Below are 21853 nucleotides of genomic sequence, written 5' to 3' on the forward strand. Positions count from 1 at the left end.
CCAGGTTGGAAAAAAAGCATCTCAAACTGCATCAGATTGACACTTTAAAATATGGCATATTTAAATTTTACTTACAGGGGGGGCACGCCCCCGGACCCCCCCAGAGGGGTAATATCCTCCTCACCTTTTTCACCCCTTACCCGTTTTCATGCCTGGGTGACAGACAACGGGTCAGCTTTTGTCTCTGCTGAATTTGAAGCATTCCTTGCCAGCCGAGACATTAAACATTGCCGTAGTTCCATCTATTATCCACGATGTAATGGCGAAGTTGAAAGATGGAACAGATGCCTCAAAGACTGCCTCCAGACAGCAGACATTGAAGGTAAACCTTGGAAGCAGTTTACTACTGATTTCTTGTTTTCTTATCGTGCTACTCCCCATGCAATCACACAAGTCTCCCCTGCTGAACTGCTGCATGGTCGCCCGATGAACACCAAATTGAACATTAGGGGCTTGCCTACACGTCCTTTGCAGTTGGACGATGCAGAACTGAGAGACACTGTTAAAAAGAAACAACTTAAATCTAAAGAGTACACTGACAAATGCCGCAGTGCACAGATCCCGACATTTCAGGTTGGTGGTTTTGTGCGCATTAAAAAGCCTGCACTGGTAAAGAAAGGTGCTCACAAGTTTACAAAGCCACTGCCACAGCCCCTGCCTTGCCAGTCAACATGCCTGTGCCTCCCACTCCACATCCTCCTGATGAGACACATGAGTTGCTGCAGGCCACACCGCCTGCTACTGCATTGCCTTCTAGGAGAACTGTTCGTGTTCCAGAATGGCACAAAGACTATGTAACATAGACACTTTTCCAAAAGAAAGAGGGAAGAGATATTAATTTAAAAAAATGTGTTACATTGTGTTCTACAGCTGTGTGCACTGAATGATATTGATCTGTTGTATCATTTGTGATTGTTAATATTCTGCATACGTTATTCTTTATTATGCTCAAGGTTTAAATACTGAACATGTTAAATCTTATATGTTGGAGTACAGTCTCTTAAGGTGAAGAAAAAGCATGCAGTATATGGTCAATACTGAAGTTGTGATGGTTCTGCCTAATGAAGTTCTTAATAGGTAAGCTAGTTGTACAATGGGCCACCAGCAAAGGTTCTTTAAGAAAGAGGGAATATGTGGTATATCTTACATTCCTCTAGGGGCGCTATGATTGATATTAATGATACCTGAGGTAATGTATGTGAGTTGGATTGATGAAGAAGATGAGTAAAGGATTGTTCTACACTACGTCTGCTCCGTTACTGGCTTCCACCCTAATATACAACAACATGTCCCATGGAAACAGTTACTGTTTATTCAGACACCTTTAATAATGATCATTTAGGAGAGGCAAAAGGCGATTTGTCTTCTCCCTCACTTATAAACACAAATGGGTGTGCTTGACATGTTTACAGTATATACACGGATGATGCCATTTTCAGCATTAAACTGATTTATCTGATGATGAAGACCACCGAGATGTCAGTAACAAACTGACGATCATATAAAAACTTTCAATTTTCTTATTTGTAATAATCGAGATGTATGCTCCCCCACGCGCACACACCCATTTTACATAATAGCTTTAATGAATTTTACATATTTTGTATGTAGTTTGGTTTTAAGGGTCCTGTGATGTTGAATGTCAAAGCCCATTGTACTGATGCCACAACCTATGTCTTAACATGGCATTCTGGGAGCACTGTGGTTCAGTGCACCATGCACAGAGTGCCTTGTAAGAGCTTGGCAAAGCACAGACACCTCAGGCCTAGTGGGCCCAGCTGTAAACATAATCAGAGGTTGATGGCCGATCAAAAACATAAACACGAGCACATGACTTGGAGAGTATATTCTGAAGACACTAAAATACTTCAAATCTAAGCAGTGCACTAAGCAGAGTAAGCAGAAGCAAGCTCATGGATTGCTCCCCGTTTTTACATGAGCTTTGTAGCCACCAGGACCTGATCCCAGACAACAAGGCTTTGTAACATCAGGTCTAGTGATGCCACTATCTGGCCAACTAGGGCTTTCTTCAGGCCAACTGGGGCTTATGGCCTGAGACCATTTGAGTTTTTCCTATTGGCCGATAGCCCTGCAGTATTCCCCTAAAACCCGCCCATAACATGCGGCCTGTCTGTAAACGTCATCCATCTGCCCATTACACAAGTGATTGGGACGTTCAAGCTGAGATATCATGCGATAAAGTCTACATGCCAGGCACCAACGACCTACGGCAAAGTGAGTTAAGAAAATAAATATAATGGACACCGAAGTAGGCATAATTCACGTTAGGAAGCAAGCTAGTCTCTATTGTTCACATAAGTGAAATTAACATGAGCCTGTGTTTAAAGCACATCATGGCTTGAATAGAGTGCTAATCATTCATCACAATAAATTAGCTTAAACAATTTTGGTCATTTTAAGTCAGCTGAATTTTGTACTGAAAAAGGTCGAAATTAGATCCATAAGTCATTACACCCACTGTAACAATCTCACAATTTCAATAGCATAAACCTGTATCTGCTTTTATGGCACTGTGTGTTGGACGTCATTAACAATTCATTGACCAAGAACAAATTGAAATAGGAAACATTAACGAAAGGTAAATCCTAACATGGCTGGGACACCAGTGATTTGTCCTGTGATTTGCTGATTAATTCATAATATATTATAATTATAAATCATCAACATCAGAATAATGTAAAAAAAACCTCTTCAATGCCATATTGATTTTTTTTTTGCTCACTTCTGTATGGCTGAAAATGACTGAGATCACTCACACACACACCAATCAAAGGACACCGACACGTCACGTGAACCAAAGAGCTAGATCGGGTCTCTACAAATACTTGTGCCAATCCAATACATGTTCTGAACACATCCAGGATGTCTCTTCAACTTTATTCTGTGGGTTAAACAGGATAAAGCCCCATTGCTATCATATGCTACTAATATTATTTTACATAACAGTGAAGCTATGGGTTCAATGATTCTTCATAACGTCAACATCTCAGGTGATTGCCTGCAGCCCATCAACTCTACTTGCTTAAAGATATACTCTTCTACAGCTGCTTATATGTCACTCTATGTGATTGCTGTAGCTGTGGTGATATTCACTGTGTGTGGGAACCTTCTGGTAATAATCGCTGTGTATCATTTCAGGCAACTTCATACTCCGACAAATATTCTTATTATCTCACTGGCTTTTTCTGACTGTCTTGTAGGTTTATTTGTCATGCCAGTACATTCAATGATTTTGATTGAATCATGTTTACTGTTTGGGTCAACCTTCTGTTCCTTGTTCAATATGATCAATTTCCAGTTAACCTTTGTCTCTATATTTAATATTACTTTCATCGCTATAGACCGATACTTTGCCTTAAGTGAACCTTTCCTCTACTCCAAGAAGGTGTCACTCTTACTAGCATTTATTTTGTCAACACATGTCTGGATTGTGTCACTGTTTTACAACTGTGCACTTCTTTATTTTAACGGGAACTTCAGGAACAAATGTCCAGATAAATGTTTTTCCCTTATTGATGAAGTGTGGTCTACCATAGATCTTGTGGTGGTTTTTATTTTACCATGTGCCACTATCATCGTTCTGTACCTAAAAGTCTTCTTCATTGCAAGAAGGCATGCAGTCCTAATCAGAGCAGCATTCAAGGACAGAAAGCATTTGGATGTCCAGAACAATGGAGGGTCAATGAGATTGGAGAGAAAAGCCGCCAAAGTCATTGGAATTCTTGTATCAGTCTTTCTGATATGTTTAATACCCTATTATATTTGTATGTTGCTTTTTGATGTATTAGCCCAGTCTTACGACCGTGTAGTGACTACCATGTTGACACTATTTTATCTCAACTCCACTATGAACCCAATCATTTACGCCTTGTTCTATCCTTGGTTTCAGAAAAGCATGAAATTAATTCTCACACTGAGAATATGCAGGCCTGATTCCTCATTGATAAATGTGCTCTCAGATCACTCTTGAGTTTTGTTTTGTGTTATAAACTTGCAGATTTATCTTGTTTCCATACAATATTTCTTTCATTCCTGTTATTAAGCTTTAAGTAAACCTTTCCGCTACTCTAAGGTTTCAGTCTGTCTAGCATGCATCATAATGTCTGGATAATGTGTCTCTTTGACATGTCCATGTTAACCCACACAAGCAGAATATATTCTTTGTAAATTATTACAGAAAAGTCTTAAATATCTTATCTGCAACTGTTTGTTAGAGATGCCCAATTGTTTTAATTAAGTCTACACAGTTTTTTTTATATTCATATGTATATATGTATGTGAGTTTGAATGATACTGTATGTGATATACAGTAGTTTGGAAATTGAATAAGAACTGAATACCTACCTCACAAATAAACAGAATGCTTTTTTTTTAAAACATGCTTTGCAAGCACAACACAGCTCCTCAACAAGTGCAATATGCTTTACAAATACAAAACACGGCTATCAAATTACAGTATGCTCTGCAAATGGCACTTTGAAATGCAGGACAACTTTTACGGCAGAAATTGTGATAAAACAGTTGTCTCTCTGGTGACCGTGGCACACAAATACAGGCCAGGATATTTCTCCTATATGCAAATCTCATCCAAACAACCAATTTCTCTCATGTGACACATATTATGTATCATTAAAATTGGGTACATGCCAAAGTAAGCAGGAGACTAGATCTGTGCTGAAGTAACCTCACCTAATAGGATTGGGCTGTGCACAGCGTGTGGCCTCTCTGCTTTCATATCTGTCTTCTGTATCTTAGCACCTAACTACCCCCAAGACTAAGCACATAGATACTATTTAGTTTCATGATCATGTATTTGCTGCATACTTAATATGGCACTATATCACCAAAAACAAATGAATTACAAATTGTCTGTTTAGAAAGCATTTAAATCAGCCTTGTGTGAGCAATCTGCATCAGTGACTGTTTGCCTTAAGTGGATTTCTTGTCTGTCGGTCAGAATTAAAAATTAAAAAATGAAATTAAACATCAATAGATATTAAGAAATTGGCCCGGGGGTAGAGAAGCATCTGTATTATGTTGGTCATTTTTTTCATAGGCCTTAGATAACCTCTCTGGCCCTCCCTCACTGCTCACACTAAACATTAGGCAAGAGAGAGACCAGAGAGCCCATGTCCACTGGGACCAGTGTTTTTCTGACACCTTTAATAATGATCCTGTAGGAGAAGCCAAAGGATATTTGTCATCTCATTCATTAATACACACAAACAAATGTGCTCATCTGGGTGTATCAACAGGTGATACAATTTTCAGTCAAAGGCAATTATAGGTGTGAAAAGATTTACACAGACCAATGTCATAATGAGGACCACTGAGATGTTATCAGAAAACCAAAAAGAGAACGACATCAAAACATGACGCAATCATTAAATCTGATTTGTGCTGATCTATATATATGTCTGGTCACACACACACACACACACACACACACACACACACACACACACACACACACACACACACACACACACACACAAACACACACACACACTCACACACACACACACACACACACACACACATACACACACACACACACACACACACACACACACACACACACACACACACACAATCACACACACACACACACACTCACACAAACACACACCCGGTAGGCACATACACACAGGGCCAGTCACCTTTTTCACACTTGAGCAGGTTCATGACCTTTTCATCAAAAATTACAGCAGGTATATAATAGATCAAGGAATGTAGGTGTTAATGGCCTTCCCAGAGGACAGATTATAAGACCACAGTAACTTTAAGTTTGCATGGAAGCCTTTTTGGTTGTCATCTAAAAAAACTTGACATGGGTCATTTCACTTGTAACAGTTTTCTCTTAAATGTCATCTTGTTTTATCTCTAAACAGTATATTGGCAATGGTCTACTGTTAATGTCCATGTCATGCTGCAATAGATGTGCAAGCATAATGTTACATTTGCGCTGTATTTTGTACAACACCTGAGGCTCTGATGCACCGGCCCAAACATATTCTACCATGATAACTTGAGTTCAACGTAATGCCATAAGTTGTTATGCTGGTTGCTGACTCAGTAAAGCCAATTCAGACCTATTTGGTCTAAGCTGCAAACATAAACAGAGGTATGTAGCAGATCAAAAACATAACAGAAACGTATGGTCTCGTGAAATGTAGATGTATATTCTAAAGACGTGTGGCCAGTGACTAGTGCTGGGGGCACAGTGAAACACAAACAAAGCCTTAAATATATGTGTAAGCACATTGAGAGCCAGTTCACCAGGTCAAATTCCTTGTTTGTTCTAACTTACTTGGCAAATAAAATCTGATTCTGATTCTGATTCTGATTAAAGGTTAGTGAGCAGAGTAGGCAGAAGCAGGCTCATGGAATTGTCCCCATTAACTAAGTAGCCACGAGACCTGACCCCTACCAGTAAACTGGTCCACCCAGAGCTTTGTATGTCAAGTATGAAAATAATATGGCATAAAAAGGGTCTATGTGCTTGACCTTATGGATAGAGACAGATATATGCACAAATGAGAAAGTAGACAAATGGTAACAGAAAGGCCTTGAGCTGTGTACAGCATTTTCAACTTTGCTGAGGTGAATGATAATGCTTAGGGCTATGGATACCATTTAAATGCGACTCATTCATGTGCTTTATTTTTCTTATCAGTCAGTCAGATGTAATGTATCTGTGAAAAACGGGCCCGGCGTGGAGATGGGAACACATGTCCCATGGAAACAGTTACTGTTTATTCAGAAACCCTTAATAATGATCATTTAGGAGAGGCAAAAGGCGATTTGTCTTCTCCCTCACTTATAAACACAAATGGGTGTGCTTGACATGTTTACAGTATATACACGGATGATGCCATTTTCAACATTAAACTGATTTATCTGAGGATGAAGACCACAGAGATGTCAGTAACAAACTGACGATCATATAAAAACGTTTTATTTTTTTATTTGTAATGATCGAGATGTATGCTCCACACGCGCACACACCCATTTTACATAATAGCTTTAATGAATTTTACATATTTTGTATGTAGTTTGGTTTTAAGGGTCCTGTGATGTAGAATGTCAAAGCCCATTGCACTGATGCCACAACCTATGTCTTAACATGGCATTCTGGGAGCACTGTGGTTCAGTGCACCATGCACAGAGTGCCTTGTAAGAGCTTGGCAAAGCACAGTCAGCACAGGCCTAGTGGGCCCAGCTGTAAACATAATCAGAGGTTGATGGCCGATCAAAAACATAAACACGAGCACATGACTTGGAGAGTATATTCTGAAGACACTAAAATACTTCAAATCTAAGCAGTGCACTAAGCAGAGTAAGCAGAAGCAAGCTCATAGATTGCTCCCCGTTTTTACATAAGCTTTAAAGCCACCAGGACCTGATCCCAGACAACATGTCTTTGTAACATCAGATCTAGTGATTCCATTATCTGGCCAGCTAGGGCTATCTTCAAGCCAGCTGGGGCTTATGGCCTGAGACCATTTGCATTTCTCCTATTGGGCCGATTGCCCTGCACTATTCCCCTAAAACCCGCCCATAACATGCAGCCTGTCTGTAAACGTCATCCATCTGCCCATCACACAAGTGATTGGGACGTTCAAGTTGAGATATCATGCAATAAAGTCTACATGCCAGGCACCAACGACCTATGGCAAAGTGAGTTAAGAAAATAAATATAATGGAAACCGAAGTAGGCATAATTCACGTTAGAAAGCAAGCTAGTATCTAATGTTCACATAAGTGAAATTAACATAAGCCTGTGTTTAAAGCACACCATGGCTTGAATAGAGTGCTAATCATTCATCACAATAAATTAGCTCAAACAATTATGAAGTTATTTGATGTTAATTAAACATCATCAGTGATCATTTGAGTCAGCTGAGTTTTGTACTGAAAAAGGTCGAAATTAGATCCATGTCATTACACCCACTGTTAGAATCTCACAATTTCAATAGCATAAACCTGTATCTCCTTTTATGGCACTGTGTGTTGGACGTCATTAACAATTCATTGACCAAGAACAAATTGAAATAGAAAACATTAACAAAAGGTAAATCCTAACATGGCTGGGACACCAGTGATTTGTCCTGTGATTTGCTGATTAATTCATAATATATAATAATTATAAATCATCAACATCAGAATAATGTAAAAATAACTCTTCAATGCCATATTGATTTTTTTTGCCCACTTCTGTATGGCTGAAAATGACTGAGATCACTCACACACACACACCAATCAAAGGACACCGACACGTCACGTGAACCAAAGAGCTACATCAAGTCTCTACAAATACTCGTGCCAGTCCAATACATGCTCTGAACACATCCAGGATGCCTCTTCAACTCTATTCTGTAGGTAAAACAGGATAAAGCCCCATTGCTATCATATGCTACTAATATTATTTTACATAACAGTGAAGCTCTGGGTTCAATGATTCTTCATAACGTCAACATCTCAGGTGATTGCCTGCAGCCCATCAACTCTCCTTGCTTAAATATATACTCTTCTACAGCTGCTTTTGTGTCACTCTATGTGATTGCTGCAGCTGTGGTTATATTCACTGTGTGTGGGAACCTTCTGGTAATAATCGCTGTGTATCATTTCAGGCAACTTCATACTCCAACAAATATTCTTATTATCTCACTGGCTATTTCTGACTGTCTTGTAGGTTTATTTGTAATGCCAGTACATTCAATGATTTTGATTGAATCATGTTTACTGTTTGGGTCAACCTTCTGTTCCTTGTACAATATGATCAGTTTCCAGTTAACCTTTGTCTCTGTATATAATATTACTTTCATCGCTGTAGACCGATACTTTGCCTTAAGTGACCCTTTCCTCTACTCCAAGAAGATTTCACTCTTACTAGCATTCATTATCACAACACATGTCTGGATTGTGTCACTGTTTTACAACTGTGCACTTCTTTACTTTAACGGGAACTTCAGGAACAAATGTCCAGATAAATGTGTTCCCTCTGTTGATGAAGTGTGGTCTACCATTGATCTTGTGGTGGTTTTTATTTTACCATGTGCCACTATCATCGTTCTGTACCTAAAAGTCTTCTTCATTGCAAGAAGGCATGCAGTCCTAATCAGAGCAGCATTCAAGGACAGAAAGCATTTGGATGTCCAGAACAATGGAGGGTCAATGAGATTGGAGAGAAAAGCCGCCAAAGTTATTGGAATTCTTGTATCAGTCTTTCTGATATGTTTAATTCCCTATTATATTTGTATGTGGCTGTTTGATCAGTCATATTACCGTGTAGCGAATACCATGTTGACGCTATTTTATCTCAACTCCACTATGAACCCAATCATTTATGCCTTGTTCTATCCTTGGTTTCAGAAAAGCATGAAATTAGTTCTCACACTGAGAATATGCAGGCCTGATTCCTCATTGATAAATGTGTTCTAAGATCTTTCTTGAGTTTTGTGTTATACACTTGCAGATTTATCTTGTTTCCATACAATATTTTTTTCATTCCTGTTATTTAGCTTTAAGTAAACCTTTCTGCTACTCTTAGGTTTCAGTCTGCCTAGCATGCATCATAATGTCTGGATAATGTGTCTCTTTGACATGTCCATGTAAACCCACACAAGCAGAATATATTCTTTGTAAATTATAACAGAAAAGTGTTAAATATCTTATCTGCAACTGTTTGTTAGAGATGCCCAATTTTTTTAATATATATTCATATGTATAGATGTATGTGATTTGAATGATATGTGATATACAGTAGTTCTGATTTTTTTTTTTTTTTTTTTACAAATGCCACAGCATTTGAAAACATGCTTTGCAAGCACAACACAGCTCTTTAACAAGTGCAATATGCTTTACAAATACAAAACACGGCTATCAAATTACAGTATGCTCTACAAATGGCACTTTGAAATGCAGGACAATTTTTACCAATGTACAGTATTAATTTACAAACAAAGAGATTAGGGCAATTCCATGTCAAGTCAACCATCTAACATTCTTCATGAGACCTGGCAGTTAGGGTAATGGAAAATAAACTATAAACTATATTGATGAGTATTGTGATCTTTTGTTCGGCAGAAATTGTAATAAAATTAAAAAGTTGTCCCGCTGGTGACCGTGGCACACCACAACAGGCCAGGATATTTCTCCTATATGCAGGTCTCATCCAAACAAAACATTTCTCTCATGTGACACATATTATGTATCATTAAAATTGTGCACATGCCAAAGTAAGCAGAAGACTAGAACTGATTAAAATGGTTACCACAGTTTGACCTCAGAAAATTTGATTGGGCTGTGCACAGTGTGTGGCCTCTCTGCTTCCATATCTGTCTCCTGTATCTTAGCACCTAACTACCCCCAAGACTAAGCACATAGATACTTTTTAGTTTCATGATCATGTATTTGCTGCATACTTTATATGGCCACTATATCAACAAAAACAAATTAATTGCAAAATGACTGTTTAGAAAGCATTTAACCCATTTAGGCCTAAAGCGCCTGGAAAAAATGCCTGTAAAACCTATAGGCGATTTCAGAAAAGCCCCCAAAACCTGAAGTTTTTCTAGAAATTCAGCAATTGTGTCAACGCCTACTACATTACTGATTTCTCAGCCCCTGTAACAGATAGGAACACAATTCAAAAAGTATTTGAGAGCTTACACCTGTGGCTTTCATGAGAATTTGAATTTGTATTTACAAATATTTACAATATTTACATACACCTTCTCAAAAGTAAACAAAATATGTAAAGGTGCAGGATCAGCACAAAACAGTAGAAAAAAATGTAATAAGCTATATGACAAAGTATATAACAAAGTGAAATAAAGTATATAACTATATCATTATAAATATATAATTCTTATAGGGAAAGTTTTAACTTTTGAGTTGTTGACTTGTTTTATTATGAGCAGAAGGGAATACGATTAACATCTATTTTGTTGCCCGTGTAGTTTTTACATACCAGGGATATTTAATGCTCATTTGGACACTATGGATGGAGAATGGACCTGACAGTGACAACCTCTGAGTTGTTTACTTGTTGTATTATGAGCAGAAGGGAATAAGATTTTGATCAACAATTATAACTATTTTGTTGTCCATGTAGTTTTTACATACCAGTGATATTTTTATGCTCATTTGGATACTATCACTGAGATACAGATGAACTAGTTTAGTGTCAAATATTCCATTAAAAGGGAAAAAACAGGAATAATTCAAATAAAAAACAAAACAAATGTCAAGTACATCTTATTTATCAACTGATAAATACTGTATGCTGGGCTGAAATGGAAGGCAACCAAAGCATTCACTATAATAAAGTCAAACGAGGATTCAGTAGCATTAACTGATTATAAACAACATTCTATAGGGACTGATTATTGTTTTAAAATACTAGAATATATAGTAATGCAAAGAATAGAGAGTTGTCGATATAATTCGCTCGTTCACACTCGCTCACTGGAGAAAGTTTTAACAACATAGCAAGCTAGCTTAGTGTTAATATAGCCCTCTATGATACCATATTCCCTTTCATTTACCTCGAGTAAACCTACATTTAAGCAAGTAACAATCGTTAACAACTACAGATAACCATATTCTGTAACTACCAGTACTCACAACTCACTCCTTGCCTAATTTACTTTGAGCTATAATCCTGGCTGTCGCGGAGGAGACGTTACTTAGCAAAGCGAGAAAGCCAACGATTTTTTTTTTAAACTACTAATGGCAAAACATTTGAGGCACTATCACATGTCTATTCTGATGCATTTCATTGGCCCAGAGGCCGACACTTTGGGCAAAAACCCCCCTTATACAGAGAAAACGACACAAACGCTTTCCCGGCCTTAAAGGTAGAATGACGCAACAGCGCTCCCGGCTTTAATGGTAGAACAGCGGTAATGCTTTCCCGGCTTAAATGGGTTAAATCAGCCTTATGTGAGCAATCTGCATCAGTAGCCCCGGATACATGTGTCAATACAACCCAAATCGCGTTTAAGCCGGTAAAAGCTTGTAACTCGCTTATAATTGCCTTATGTAGCTCACGCCTAAATTAAACCTTTTCATTTTTTCCGGCTTAGTCTGAGCCGTTCGAGAGAGGTGGCCTATGCCGATCGGTGAGCTCAAACAAGGCGGGTCAAACTAGGCCGATGTAACATGGGGCTAGTGGTGACAGGGAATCCACTCATAGGGTGTGTTATGCGCATGCATGACTGCGTGGGATGACCCAACCGCTTGTACACAATCCATCCCCATACACCGGAGATAGCCTGAAGGCTTTCAAGAGTACAGATGCATATCAATATGCAGTTGCAGGATGGGTGAATGACACCAATAAATGGCATCTGGAGGCAAAACACATGTATGGACATCTAAGTAACTCAAACAGCGATTATCAACCGATTTATTTTAGTGGTGGTTAAGAGTGCCAATGTGGGTTAGCTAGGTGTAGCTAAAGCCTTTAGTAAAATTCGCTAGCAGTTCGCTAACTATTAGCACTCTAGCTTAGTCAGGAGAGTTTAGCTCTGATAAGGAACAGCAATTGTGGCAATAAATGTCATCTGGAGGCAAAACACATGTATGTCATCACAGGACATGTAAGTTACTCAAACAGTGGTTATCAACCTAGCTCTGATAAGGCACAGCAATTGTTCATGATTGTATCAATGTGCTGCATTTCACTTAACATGTCAGTCATTCCCAGTCTCTGAACACAAAATCAACATCTCCATGGATAGTGGTGCAGGAAAATACAGAGTGTTGACTGCACAATCGGAAGTTAGCTGTTAGCTGCTAGTTGTCTCTTATAAATGGCAACCAACCATTTATAGCTAACCATTAATTCTGCCGATCTGAATCTTTTGGTATACAACTCAATTGTTTATTTGGGTTATTTTCGGGACTGGTGTCGCATCCATCAGCACAACATATGCCGGGGATTTTTAACTTTCTGTGGGTTTTGACCGACTATGTCTATGTTGTGACTGACGCTCAGCTTGAAAATACGTTTGAGTGCTCATGCATTGCATTGCTTGGAAGCTTGTGCATTAATGAATCAACTGTCACATTTGCTGCACTGGTCAGAATTCAGTAAAAGACGGAGAAAACACAATTTTTCTATTGTTGTTGAAACACATACGACTCGTTTTCTTTCCGTCTGAGAGTGGTTATTCAAAGAAAATGTTAAGAACTATCTACTGATAGAAAGGAGGGAACTTTTAGCCACTACACTGCCTGTGCATGATGCGGATCCACGTTGATGTTGTTAGTAAACAAACAAGGTGTGAGCACACCTCCGTCGTCTTTGCGCATGCCCAAGGCAAGGTAAGAGGCTTAAATTTCGGTCCATGTATACACGTACCGACAAGAGCTGTTTCCCTTAAAAATGTTCACACCTACTCGCAAAGACGATTCCGTGATTTGGGTTAAATTGGGTGGGTTAAATTGACACATGTATACGGGCACATATGTCGGGCAGCGGCAGAAGTCGAGGAAGATCCAGTCTGGTTTCGGTGCACAGGCAAGGCAGTCCAATAGCAGATACACAATTCCAAAAAACGTCAGGCAGTGGCAGAAGTCGAGGGTAATCCAATCCAGAGGCGGTAAACAGGTAGGCAAAAGTAGAGTAGGCAGAGGTACAGACAGGGAGAGAGCAAAGGCGGAGTCGATTAAACAGTCCGGGGTCAGAATAACTAGTTTAGAACTTATCATGGAAAAACGCTGGAACTCTTGAGACACGGGGGAAACAAAGACGAACTGGCAACGAGACACAGGAAAACACACAGACTAAATACACTAGGTGATGAGAAACAATCGTGGAGGAGCAGACAATCAACAAGGCGGGGCATACACAAGGCAGGGAGTGAGGAGTCTGAAACGAGAGGAGAGATGAGTAGACAATCACAACACAGAACATGAACGCAAACTATAAATAAAAAGCCCACTTAACCTAATAGACAGAACTGGACGTAACAACCTACCCTTTATCAGGAAGTCTGCACTTTGCTCTGAGGGATGTTGGACAGAGGCATCGTCTGCGAGAGTAGCAGTGCCTAGACAGCGCCATTAGTACTGGTACAGAAGAAGACTGTGGCCTGTGGGTTCTGTGTCGACTATCGGAAGCTGAACAGTGTAACCAAGTAAGATGCTTTGCCCCTACTGCGGACAGAAGACTCTCACCAGCTTGACGCAGGCTCTCTTGTACTCCACCTTGGACCTGGCCAGTGGATATTGGCAGGTCTAGGTAGAGGAGAGCGGCCGAGAGAAAACTACCTTCACCACCCCTTTCGGCGGGTTCGAGTGGGACCGGATGCCCTTCGGCCTCTGCAACTTTCCAACAACGTTCCAAAGGCTGATGCAGCTGTGTCAGGGCGGGCAGTTGGTCGACTCCACCCTGGTTTACCTGGACTGGAGCCTAGAGTGCAGGGTTGGGTGCAGTGCTAGCCCAGCGGCAACAGGGTGTAGAGAGGTTAATTGCATATGCAAGCAGGGGCCTCCTTCCAGTTGAGAGGAATGACTCCCGCTATTGCTCTTTTAAAATAAAACTCCTAGCCATGAAGTGGGTCTTGAGCGAGAAGTTTGAAGACTACTTGTGGGGCGCCAAGGGAAAGGTTGTTACTGATAATACTGTTACTCCCTTGGACACTTGCAGACAGCCAAACTGGGGTCCGTAGAACAGCGGTGGGTGGCACAACTGGCAAACAACGACTACCAAATCCACTATCTACCTGGTAAGGAGCACACTAATGCCGATGTGCTTTCTAGACTCCCTGTTACAGGTGGGACTGCTCCAACCTCATCCTCTAGGAGTGGTAGAGGCACCTGGATAAAGCCACAAGCTGGGGCTGGGACCCACACTGATGGGAGGAACTGCAGGGGAAGGATGACAACTTGGACCTACCTGAACCATGGGTCCTAACCCGCAGAGGCAGAGAGGAAGGCCCAAACGCCAACTGTAAGGGAGCTACTGAGAATTGGAGTTAAACCACACACAGATGGGTCATCAGGGCCAGGAGAGGACTCTGTCACTGTTGATGAGGAACTTTTACTGGCCAAAGATGGAGGAGTCCGTGGAGGCGTTCGTCCAAGGCTGTCTACGCTGTCTGATTTTCAAAGCAAAACGAGAGGCCAAAGCCCCCTTAGTCCCAATACTGTCCAAGGTCCCCCTCCACATCGTGATTATGGACTTCATTACATGAGTCGGCCAACTGATCGCTACCAGAACATCTTGGTGGTGACGGATTTGTTTAAGTATGCTAAGGCCATCCCCACCACCGTCCAAACCACCATCAGCACCGCCAGGGTTCTTTGGGTTCCAGTGTTCCAGCCTTTTGGGTGCCCAGAGATCCTCCACTCTGACCAGGGCCTGAACTTTGAGTCCAAGGTCATCCGAGAGCTTTGTCAACTATACGGGTGTTGGAAAACCCACACCACGCCATACCACCCTCAGGCTAACGGAGGATGTGAGAGGTTCAACCAGACCCTGCTGAGCCTTTTGGGGACCCTGGAGACCAATCAACAGAACAGGTGGGTGGAACATCTCCCCTCCCTAATGAAGGCCTATAACAATAGTGTACATAGTACCACAGGCTATGCCCCGTCTTACCTGATGTTTGGTATGCATGTGTGCCTACCCGTTGATCTTCTCCTAGGTGCCGAGAGATGGAGCCCAGAGTACTACAGAGTGGGTGAGTAATAACCATCAACAGCTTCACTATGCCTACCGACCAGCCATTGAGCATTAAGGTGCTGCAGCCGCCAAGAACAAGCGTCTGTATGACCGGACAGCCCAAGCCGCCCTCCTACTTTCTGGTGAGCGGGTCCCGTCTACAAGGTGCGCCCTGAAGGAAGCCTGGGCCCCGACATGGAATTACATCACAACCTGCTTCATCTCTGTTCCGATTAACCGGTACCAAGTTGATGGGATGGGCAGCTGTGCCTTTCAGACCTGGACCGACTGCGGACGAAAGGGACCCCCTACCACAGCCCAGAGGCTCCCAATGGCAATTGGGCCTCATAATCCAGGTTCTAGGGACTAGAACCCAATAGTGGGGGAGGATGTCACAGGGTGACTACATTCAGTGGGGGAGGAACAACACGCCAGGGAATTAGGTTCCCATTGGAACGGTCTAACGCAGCACACCGAACCTAGAGGTAAACAAAAATTAATAAATCAGGCAAACTAGCTTCATGGGAAACAACAGGAAATAACTAAACTGGCCATTGGTTAATCGTATGAGTGGGAGTGCTTTTATACACCAGGTTACCATCAGTATGGTAGAAGCAAGGATTCAAAGTGAGGGGATTCGAAGAGAAGGACGGCGTCCAGTCCCAACAAACGCCAAGACAGGCAAGTTGCTAAACGGAGCTTACGAGGAACCGGCATTCTGCCAGAGCTGGACTTTACAAACTATCTAACCGAATCCGTCATCCTGAGAATAGTCAACTGAAGGCTATAGGAATGAAGAACGTCCCTAACACCGTAAATCTAAGTAGCCTACCTCCCTGCTTACTTTGTAGCCTACGATTGCAGGCTAGTTGTCTGCTTACGACTAACCTGAGCTGCACCTAGCTCTGAACGCTGCCTGGTGCTCCCTGGGTCCTTGGCTATCCACTCGCAGCAAATCATGGAGAATACGGCCCGGCCTATTTTTTGCTTGGTCAGGTGGGTCCACTGTGTTGAAGTGACATTGTTTTATAGTGGCATTGTTTTGTAGTGACATTGTTGTGAAGTGACATTGTATCAAAGTGCCATTGTGTAAAGTGTAATCGTGTGCAGTGCCAACATTGAGTGCTTTGTTTGGTTTGGAGTGTTTACACAAAGTGCCTTCACTGTTCTAAAGTGTTGACTCTTATAAAACAGTCCAGGTCACCGGCTGCACGTAGCCTGGGAAGGCTACAGTAGTGCCCTGTGCAATCTGTGAGCACCGAGCATGCCTAATAACCTCAGGTTCCCTATCGCTGTGGGACAGCGATGTGATTGACGGGAAATTACCTGTTCATCGACCAATCAAAGTACTTTCTATTCACTCCGGAAGGCCGAATTGTGGCAAATCACCACCCTGAGCCCGCCCCCTCAGGTGCCTATGTATTGAAGGTGACTATGCCGCTCGATCTCTTTCGACCCCTCGCCTTTGAGGTTACGGACTATCGACTAAGAACTCTACACGCTTTGCGTATCCTTTTTGTCTTTGTGTGATTATTACTCTTTCGAGTTGGTGAGTTGGATTATTCCTTACTAGCTCTGAGTGCTACAAGGATATTTTACGCTTAAGCAAGTTGCTGTCTAGCTGGTGACCACGCTTGTCCTCAACTGGCCGGCTCACTACTGCTTACAACATACCACGTTGTTATAGTTCTTGCTAATTTGTGTTCGCTTCAGATGATGTCCAGGCAGTGGCTACGTCCCGGCCTGCGATGTCTGTGCTAACCTTCTCTCGTTTCAGACTGGTGAGTTCCAAGTTTGTTAGCTGTTAGCTTGATAGCAGGCTAGTCTACTAGCTTCCCTGCAGCTAGCTTGTTCCCGTTGGGGATGTAAATAAACTCGTGAGTTTGAGTTAGCTCCCTAGCTTGGCTGTTAGCTTGATAGCAGGCTAGTCTACTGGCTTCCCTGCAACTAGCTTGTTCCCGTGGGGAAGTTAATGAACTCGTACTGTACTCCTGCCGCTAGCGTGGGTTTACGAGTTAATACTTGGTCTTCAGAATGTTCGTGCTAGCTCCCTAGCTTGTTAGCTTGTTAGCTCTAGCCCTTGACTACACCGCTAGCTAGCTAGCTACAGTCAACGGCTGCCACCATTGGCGAGCTTCGAACTAGTTCTGTATTGATGTTTTTTCTCTCATTCAAGTGCCTTGGCGGACTGGATACTCTGCATGCTTGGACCGCAGGGATGTTAGACAGCTGATGCCCTCTGAGCAGGGCTTGCCGTCGACATCAGCGGGGAAGCGAGCTGCGGCTGGAGCCTGGCGCTGCTGCTGGGGCCTGGCGCTACTGGAGCCCGGTGATGGTGCCAAGTGCTGCTGCTGGTGCCAAGCGCTGCTACTCAACAGCGGGGAGACGAGACAACGGATGCACTCTGAACAGTGCTCGCCATCATCAACAGCGGGCGACGAGACAGCTGATGCACTCTGGACAGTGCTCGTCGTCGGCACAAGCGAGGATGCAAGACAGCTGATGCCTGCTCAACTAGAGAGGCATGCTGTAGGTAACAGCCATCCATCCTCTACGCCATCCCTCCTTCCCCCTCCCTCCTGTAACACAGGAGAGCTGCTGGTCAACATCGAGAGTGAGCGGCGGCGCTGTAATGGGCTACGCTGCCATAAAGCACAACACTGCATGTCACACATTTCCCCCGTGGAAGAAGCAATAAAGTCATCCATTTTTTTCATTCCCCTTCAACACATCCACCACGGCAGCCCTGTCCCACCGGGTCCCTGCCACGTTTGAGGGCTGCACAGGTCTCGCCCTGGGTGCTTTTCATTGAAGGAGAGGGAAGTGGTCTCCACCACCAAAAAGGACTGACCGCCATGCACATGAAACCTTCATGTCAGGCAAAGTCTCATAAGCATAAACCTCACATGTCACAATTAAAGTTATGCTTGGGTAAGTTTCCCCTCAATACACCCATGGTTCCCTTACATTCACAAGATGTAGTGTGTGCCCAGGTCTTTTGCCCCCCTCGGGAGCGGGCACAGTCTCATAAGCATAAACCTCACATGTCACAAACATAAGTTATGCTTGGGTAAGTTTCCCCTCAATACACCCATGGTGCCCTTACATAGACAAGATGTAGTGTGTGCCCAGGTCTTTTGCCCCCCTCGGGAGCGGGCACAGTCTCATAAGCATAAACCTCACATGTCACAAACAAAAGTTATGCTTGGGTAATTTTCCCCTCAGTACACCCATGGTGCCCTTACATAAACAAAATGTAGTGTGTGCCCAGGTCTTTTGCCCCCCTCGGGAGCGGGCACAGTCTCATAAGCATAAACCTCACATGTCACAAACAAAAGTTATGCTTGGGTAATTTTCCCCTCAGTACACCCATGGTGCCCTTACATAAACAAAATGTAGTGTGTGCCCAGGTCTTTTGCCCCCCTCGGGAGCGGGCAAAGTCTCATAAGCATAAACCTCACATGTCACGAACATAAGTTATGCTTGGGTAAGTTTCCTCAGTACACCCATGGTGCCCTTACATAAACAAGATGTAGTGTGGGCCCAGATCTTTGCCCCCCCCTCGGGAGCGGGCACAGATCTATAAGGGCATATTGGCTATGAGCGGGTTTTTTCTCCCGACAACATTTCAGCTCAAGGCCAGCCAAGAGGCTGTGCGTAGAACTGGCACGCATACACTGCTTTGCCAGGGGTGTACAAGTAAACTATAACGGTGGTTACACACTGCAGTTGCCCGGCCTCATTTGTGATGATGTGCCCCCACCTTCCTCCGAGAGGGTGGGTGGTCTGGTCAGTGGTGCTTCAGGGGCGGTTCATCTCCTACAACAGGAGATAACACAAAGAGGGCCATAAGTCAGTGCCGTCAGAGGAGGCAAACCAAGGCCACTGCAGCAGATTATTTCTCGTCCCCAAAAGGACGGGAATTATCTGCCTGTATCAAATCTACGTATATTGAACAGTGCACTGATGCCGTGGGAGTTCAACATGTGAACTCCATGCTGTCTAGTTCAGTTCATACAACCAGGCGGCTGGTTTAATCAGTAGATTTAAAGGGCGCTTCCCACGTACCGATTCATTCCAGATATCAGAGATATCTGAGATTGCAGCCGGGGAAGCAGCGTAACGATGCCACACACGAGTGTGAAGAGGCAACCATCGCCCCATTGCTGAGGCAAGCAGGGGGATTGGGTTATGCGCTCGCTCAGAGGCAGAGGCGGTGCAAGAGGCCATCTAGTGGCCTCGGATTCATCCAAAACATGTGTGCAGCAGTTCAGACTGAAGCAAAAGTCGCATCTTTTCGCTATCAAAAGCTATTGGGGCTGATGGCGGCCGCAGCAATTGCACTCCTACTAGGGAGGCTGCATGCGCGGCCATTTCAGGCATGATATCTGTCTTTCAGCTCAGCTCCACCAGGGACAAGTTTTGCTTGATCACGGTGGATCACGGATGCTGGCAGGCCTTGGCCATATGGCAAGCCCTGCATTTCCTCTCGGCAGCGGCTCCACTGGGCACAGTGACGCGCCGTGTTATTGTCACCACAGACGCCTCAATGGAAGGCTGGGGTGCAATATGCGAAGGATATTCTGTGAACGGGCGTTGGTCATCAACACAAGCCGCGTCACATATAAATGTGTTGGAACTGCGAGCGATTTTTCTAGCGCTTCGGCATTTCATTCACATTCTAAGTGGGCGTCATGTTCTCGTCAGAACAGACAACATGTCCGCCATGGCCTACATAAATCGCCAAGGAGGGGTGCGCACCCCTGTGCTTTATCATTGGGCGAGCCGACTGCTCCTGTTGGCAGCGAAGCGCATTCGCTCTCTCAGAGCAGTGTATATACCAGGTCATCTCAATTACGGAGCCGACCTTCTGTCGAGGGGCAACCCTCAAGCAGCAGACTGGTGCCTTCACCGTCAGGTGATCGACCAGATTTGGCGGTTTTACAGGGCACAGGTGGATCTGTTCGCGAACAGGGAAAACGCCTGCTGCCCTCTGTGGTTTTCGCTGGGAGGCGGCAACCCTCCGTTCGGCGTAGACATACTGAGCCAGCAATGGCCCAACATGCGTCTTTACGCATTCCCTCCGATTCCTCTGCTACATCAAGTATTCCGCAGAGTGGAGGGGAGGGTTTGGAGCTGATATTAGTGGCGCCCCATTGGCCCAGTCAGCCATGGTTGGTGGATCTAATCAGATTGTCAGTGCAGCCTCTGTGGGAGCTCCCTCTGCGCAGGGATCTCCTCTCACAGGCTCACGGGATGGTTTGGCACCCCAGGCCAGAGCTGTGGCAGCTCAGGGCCTGGCTCCTGAGAGGAACAGGCTCTTAGCGTCAGGCCTGTCGGATTCAGTGGTGAATACTATACAGAGCGCTCGGGCGACGTTTACCCGATCTCTGTATACGCTCAAGTGGCGCATGTTCGAGCGACGGTGCGCTGCACGTCAGTACAGCCCTATTGATTGCGCTTTGGGCATCATCTTGGAATTCTTGCAACAATTATTTGATGAAGGAAAAGTGGCTTCTACAATCAAAGTGTATTTAGCAGCTATTTCCGCCTGCCATATTGGCGTTGACGGCAAATCTCCAGGTAATCATCCATTGGCTTCGCGCTTTATGGCTGGAATAAGGCGTCTTAGAGTGCCTGTCAGGCACCTATTGCCTTCTTGGGATTTGCTAGTGGTGTTACGGGCACTCACGGGTCCTCTGTTCGAGCCCCTAGAAACGATGGACTTAAAGTTTGCTTCTTTGAAAGCTGCGCTGCTCCTGGCACTAGTGTCAGCGAAGCGCGTTGGTGACACGCAAACACTGTCTGTCAGCCCATCGTGCATTCAGTTTTCGATTGCTGGGTACAGGGTAGTATTGCGGCCTAACGCAGCATATACACCCAAGGTAGTGATAACTCCATTTCGTAACCAGGTCATTGAGTTGGCTGTATTCTCACCCCCTCCTTTCGCATCAGCGGAGGAGGAGCGCTTGCACAATATCTGCCCATTGCGCGCTCTACTCATTTATGTAGAGCGCACTGGTTTATTCAGGCAATCGGTTAGTTATTCGTATGCTTTGGTGCAAGCGCCAAAGGCAAACCCCTGGCAAAGTCGAGCCTCTCCCGGTAGCTGGTGGAGGCTATCACTTTGTCCTAAGCAAGTTTGTCATTGGA

At 43.6% G+C, this 21853-nt stretch overlaps 2 protein-coding genes across 2 annotated transcripts; both read left to right on the forward strand.

The window, feature by feature from the left end:
- Positions 1–2983: 2983 nt before the first annotated feature.
- On the forward strand, positions 2984–3991 carry LOC308360011 (trace amine-associated receptor 13c-like; the record flags this gene model as incomplete). Its single annotated transcript, XM_080831741.1, has 1 exon — positions 2984–3991. One exon carries the CDS (start codon positions 2984–2986, stop codon positions 3989–3991), a length of 1008 nt encoding a protein of 335 aa, XP_080687867.1.
- Positions 3992–8478: 4487 nt separating this feature from the next.
- On the forward strand, positions 8479–9465 carry LOC308381232 (trace amine-associated receptor 13c-like; the record flags this gene model as incomplete). Its single annotated transcript, XM_080858761.1, has 1 exon — positions 8479–9465. The coding sequence occupies one exon, from the start codon at positions 8479–8481 to the stop codon at positions 9463–9465; it is 987 nt and encodes a 328-aa protein (XP_080714887.1).
- Between the last annotated feature and the right edge of the window lie 12388 nt (positions 9466–21853).

The sequence above is a fragment of the Sprattus sprattus genome, assembly GCF_963457725.1.
Source record: "Sprattus sprattus genome assembly, chromosome: 2".
Taxonomy (NCBI): Eukaryota; Metazoa; Chordata; class Actinopteri; order Clupeiformes; family Clupeidae; genus Sprattus; species Sprattus sprattus.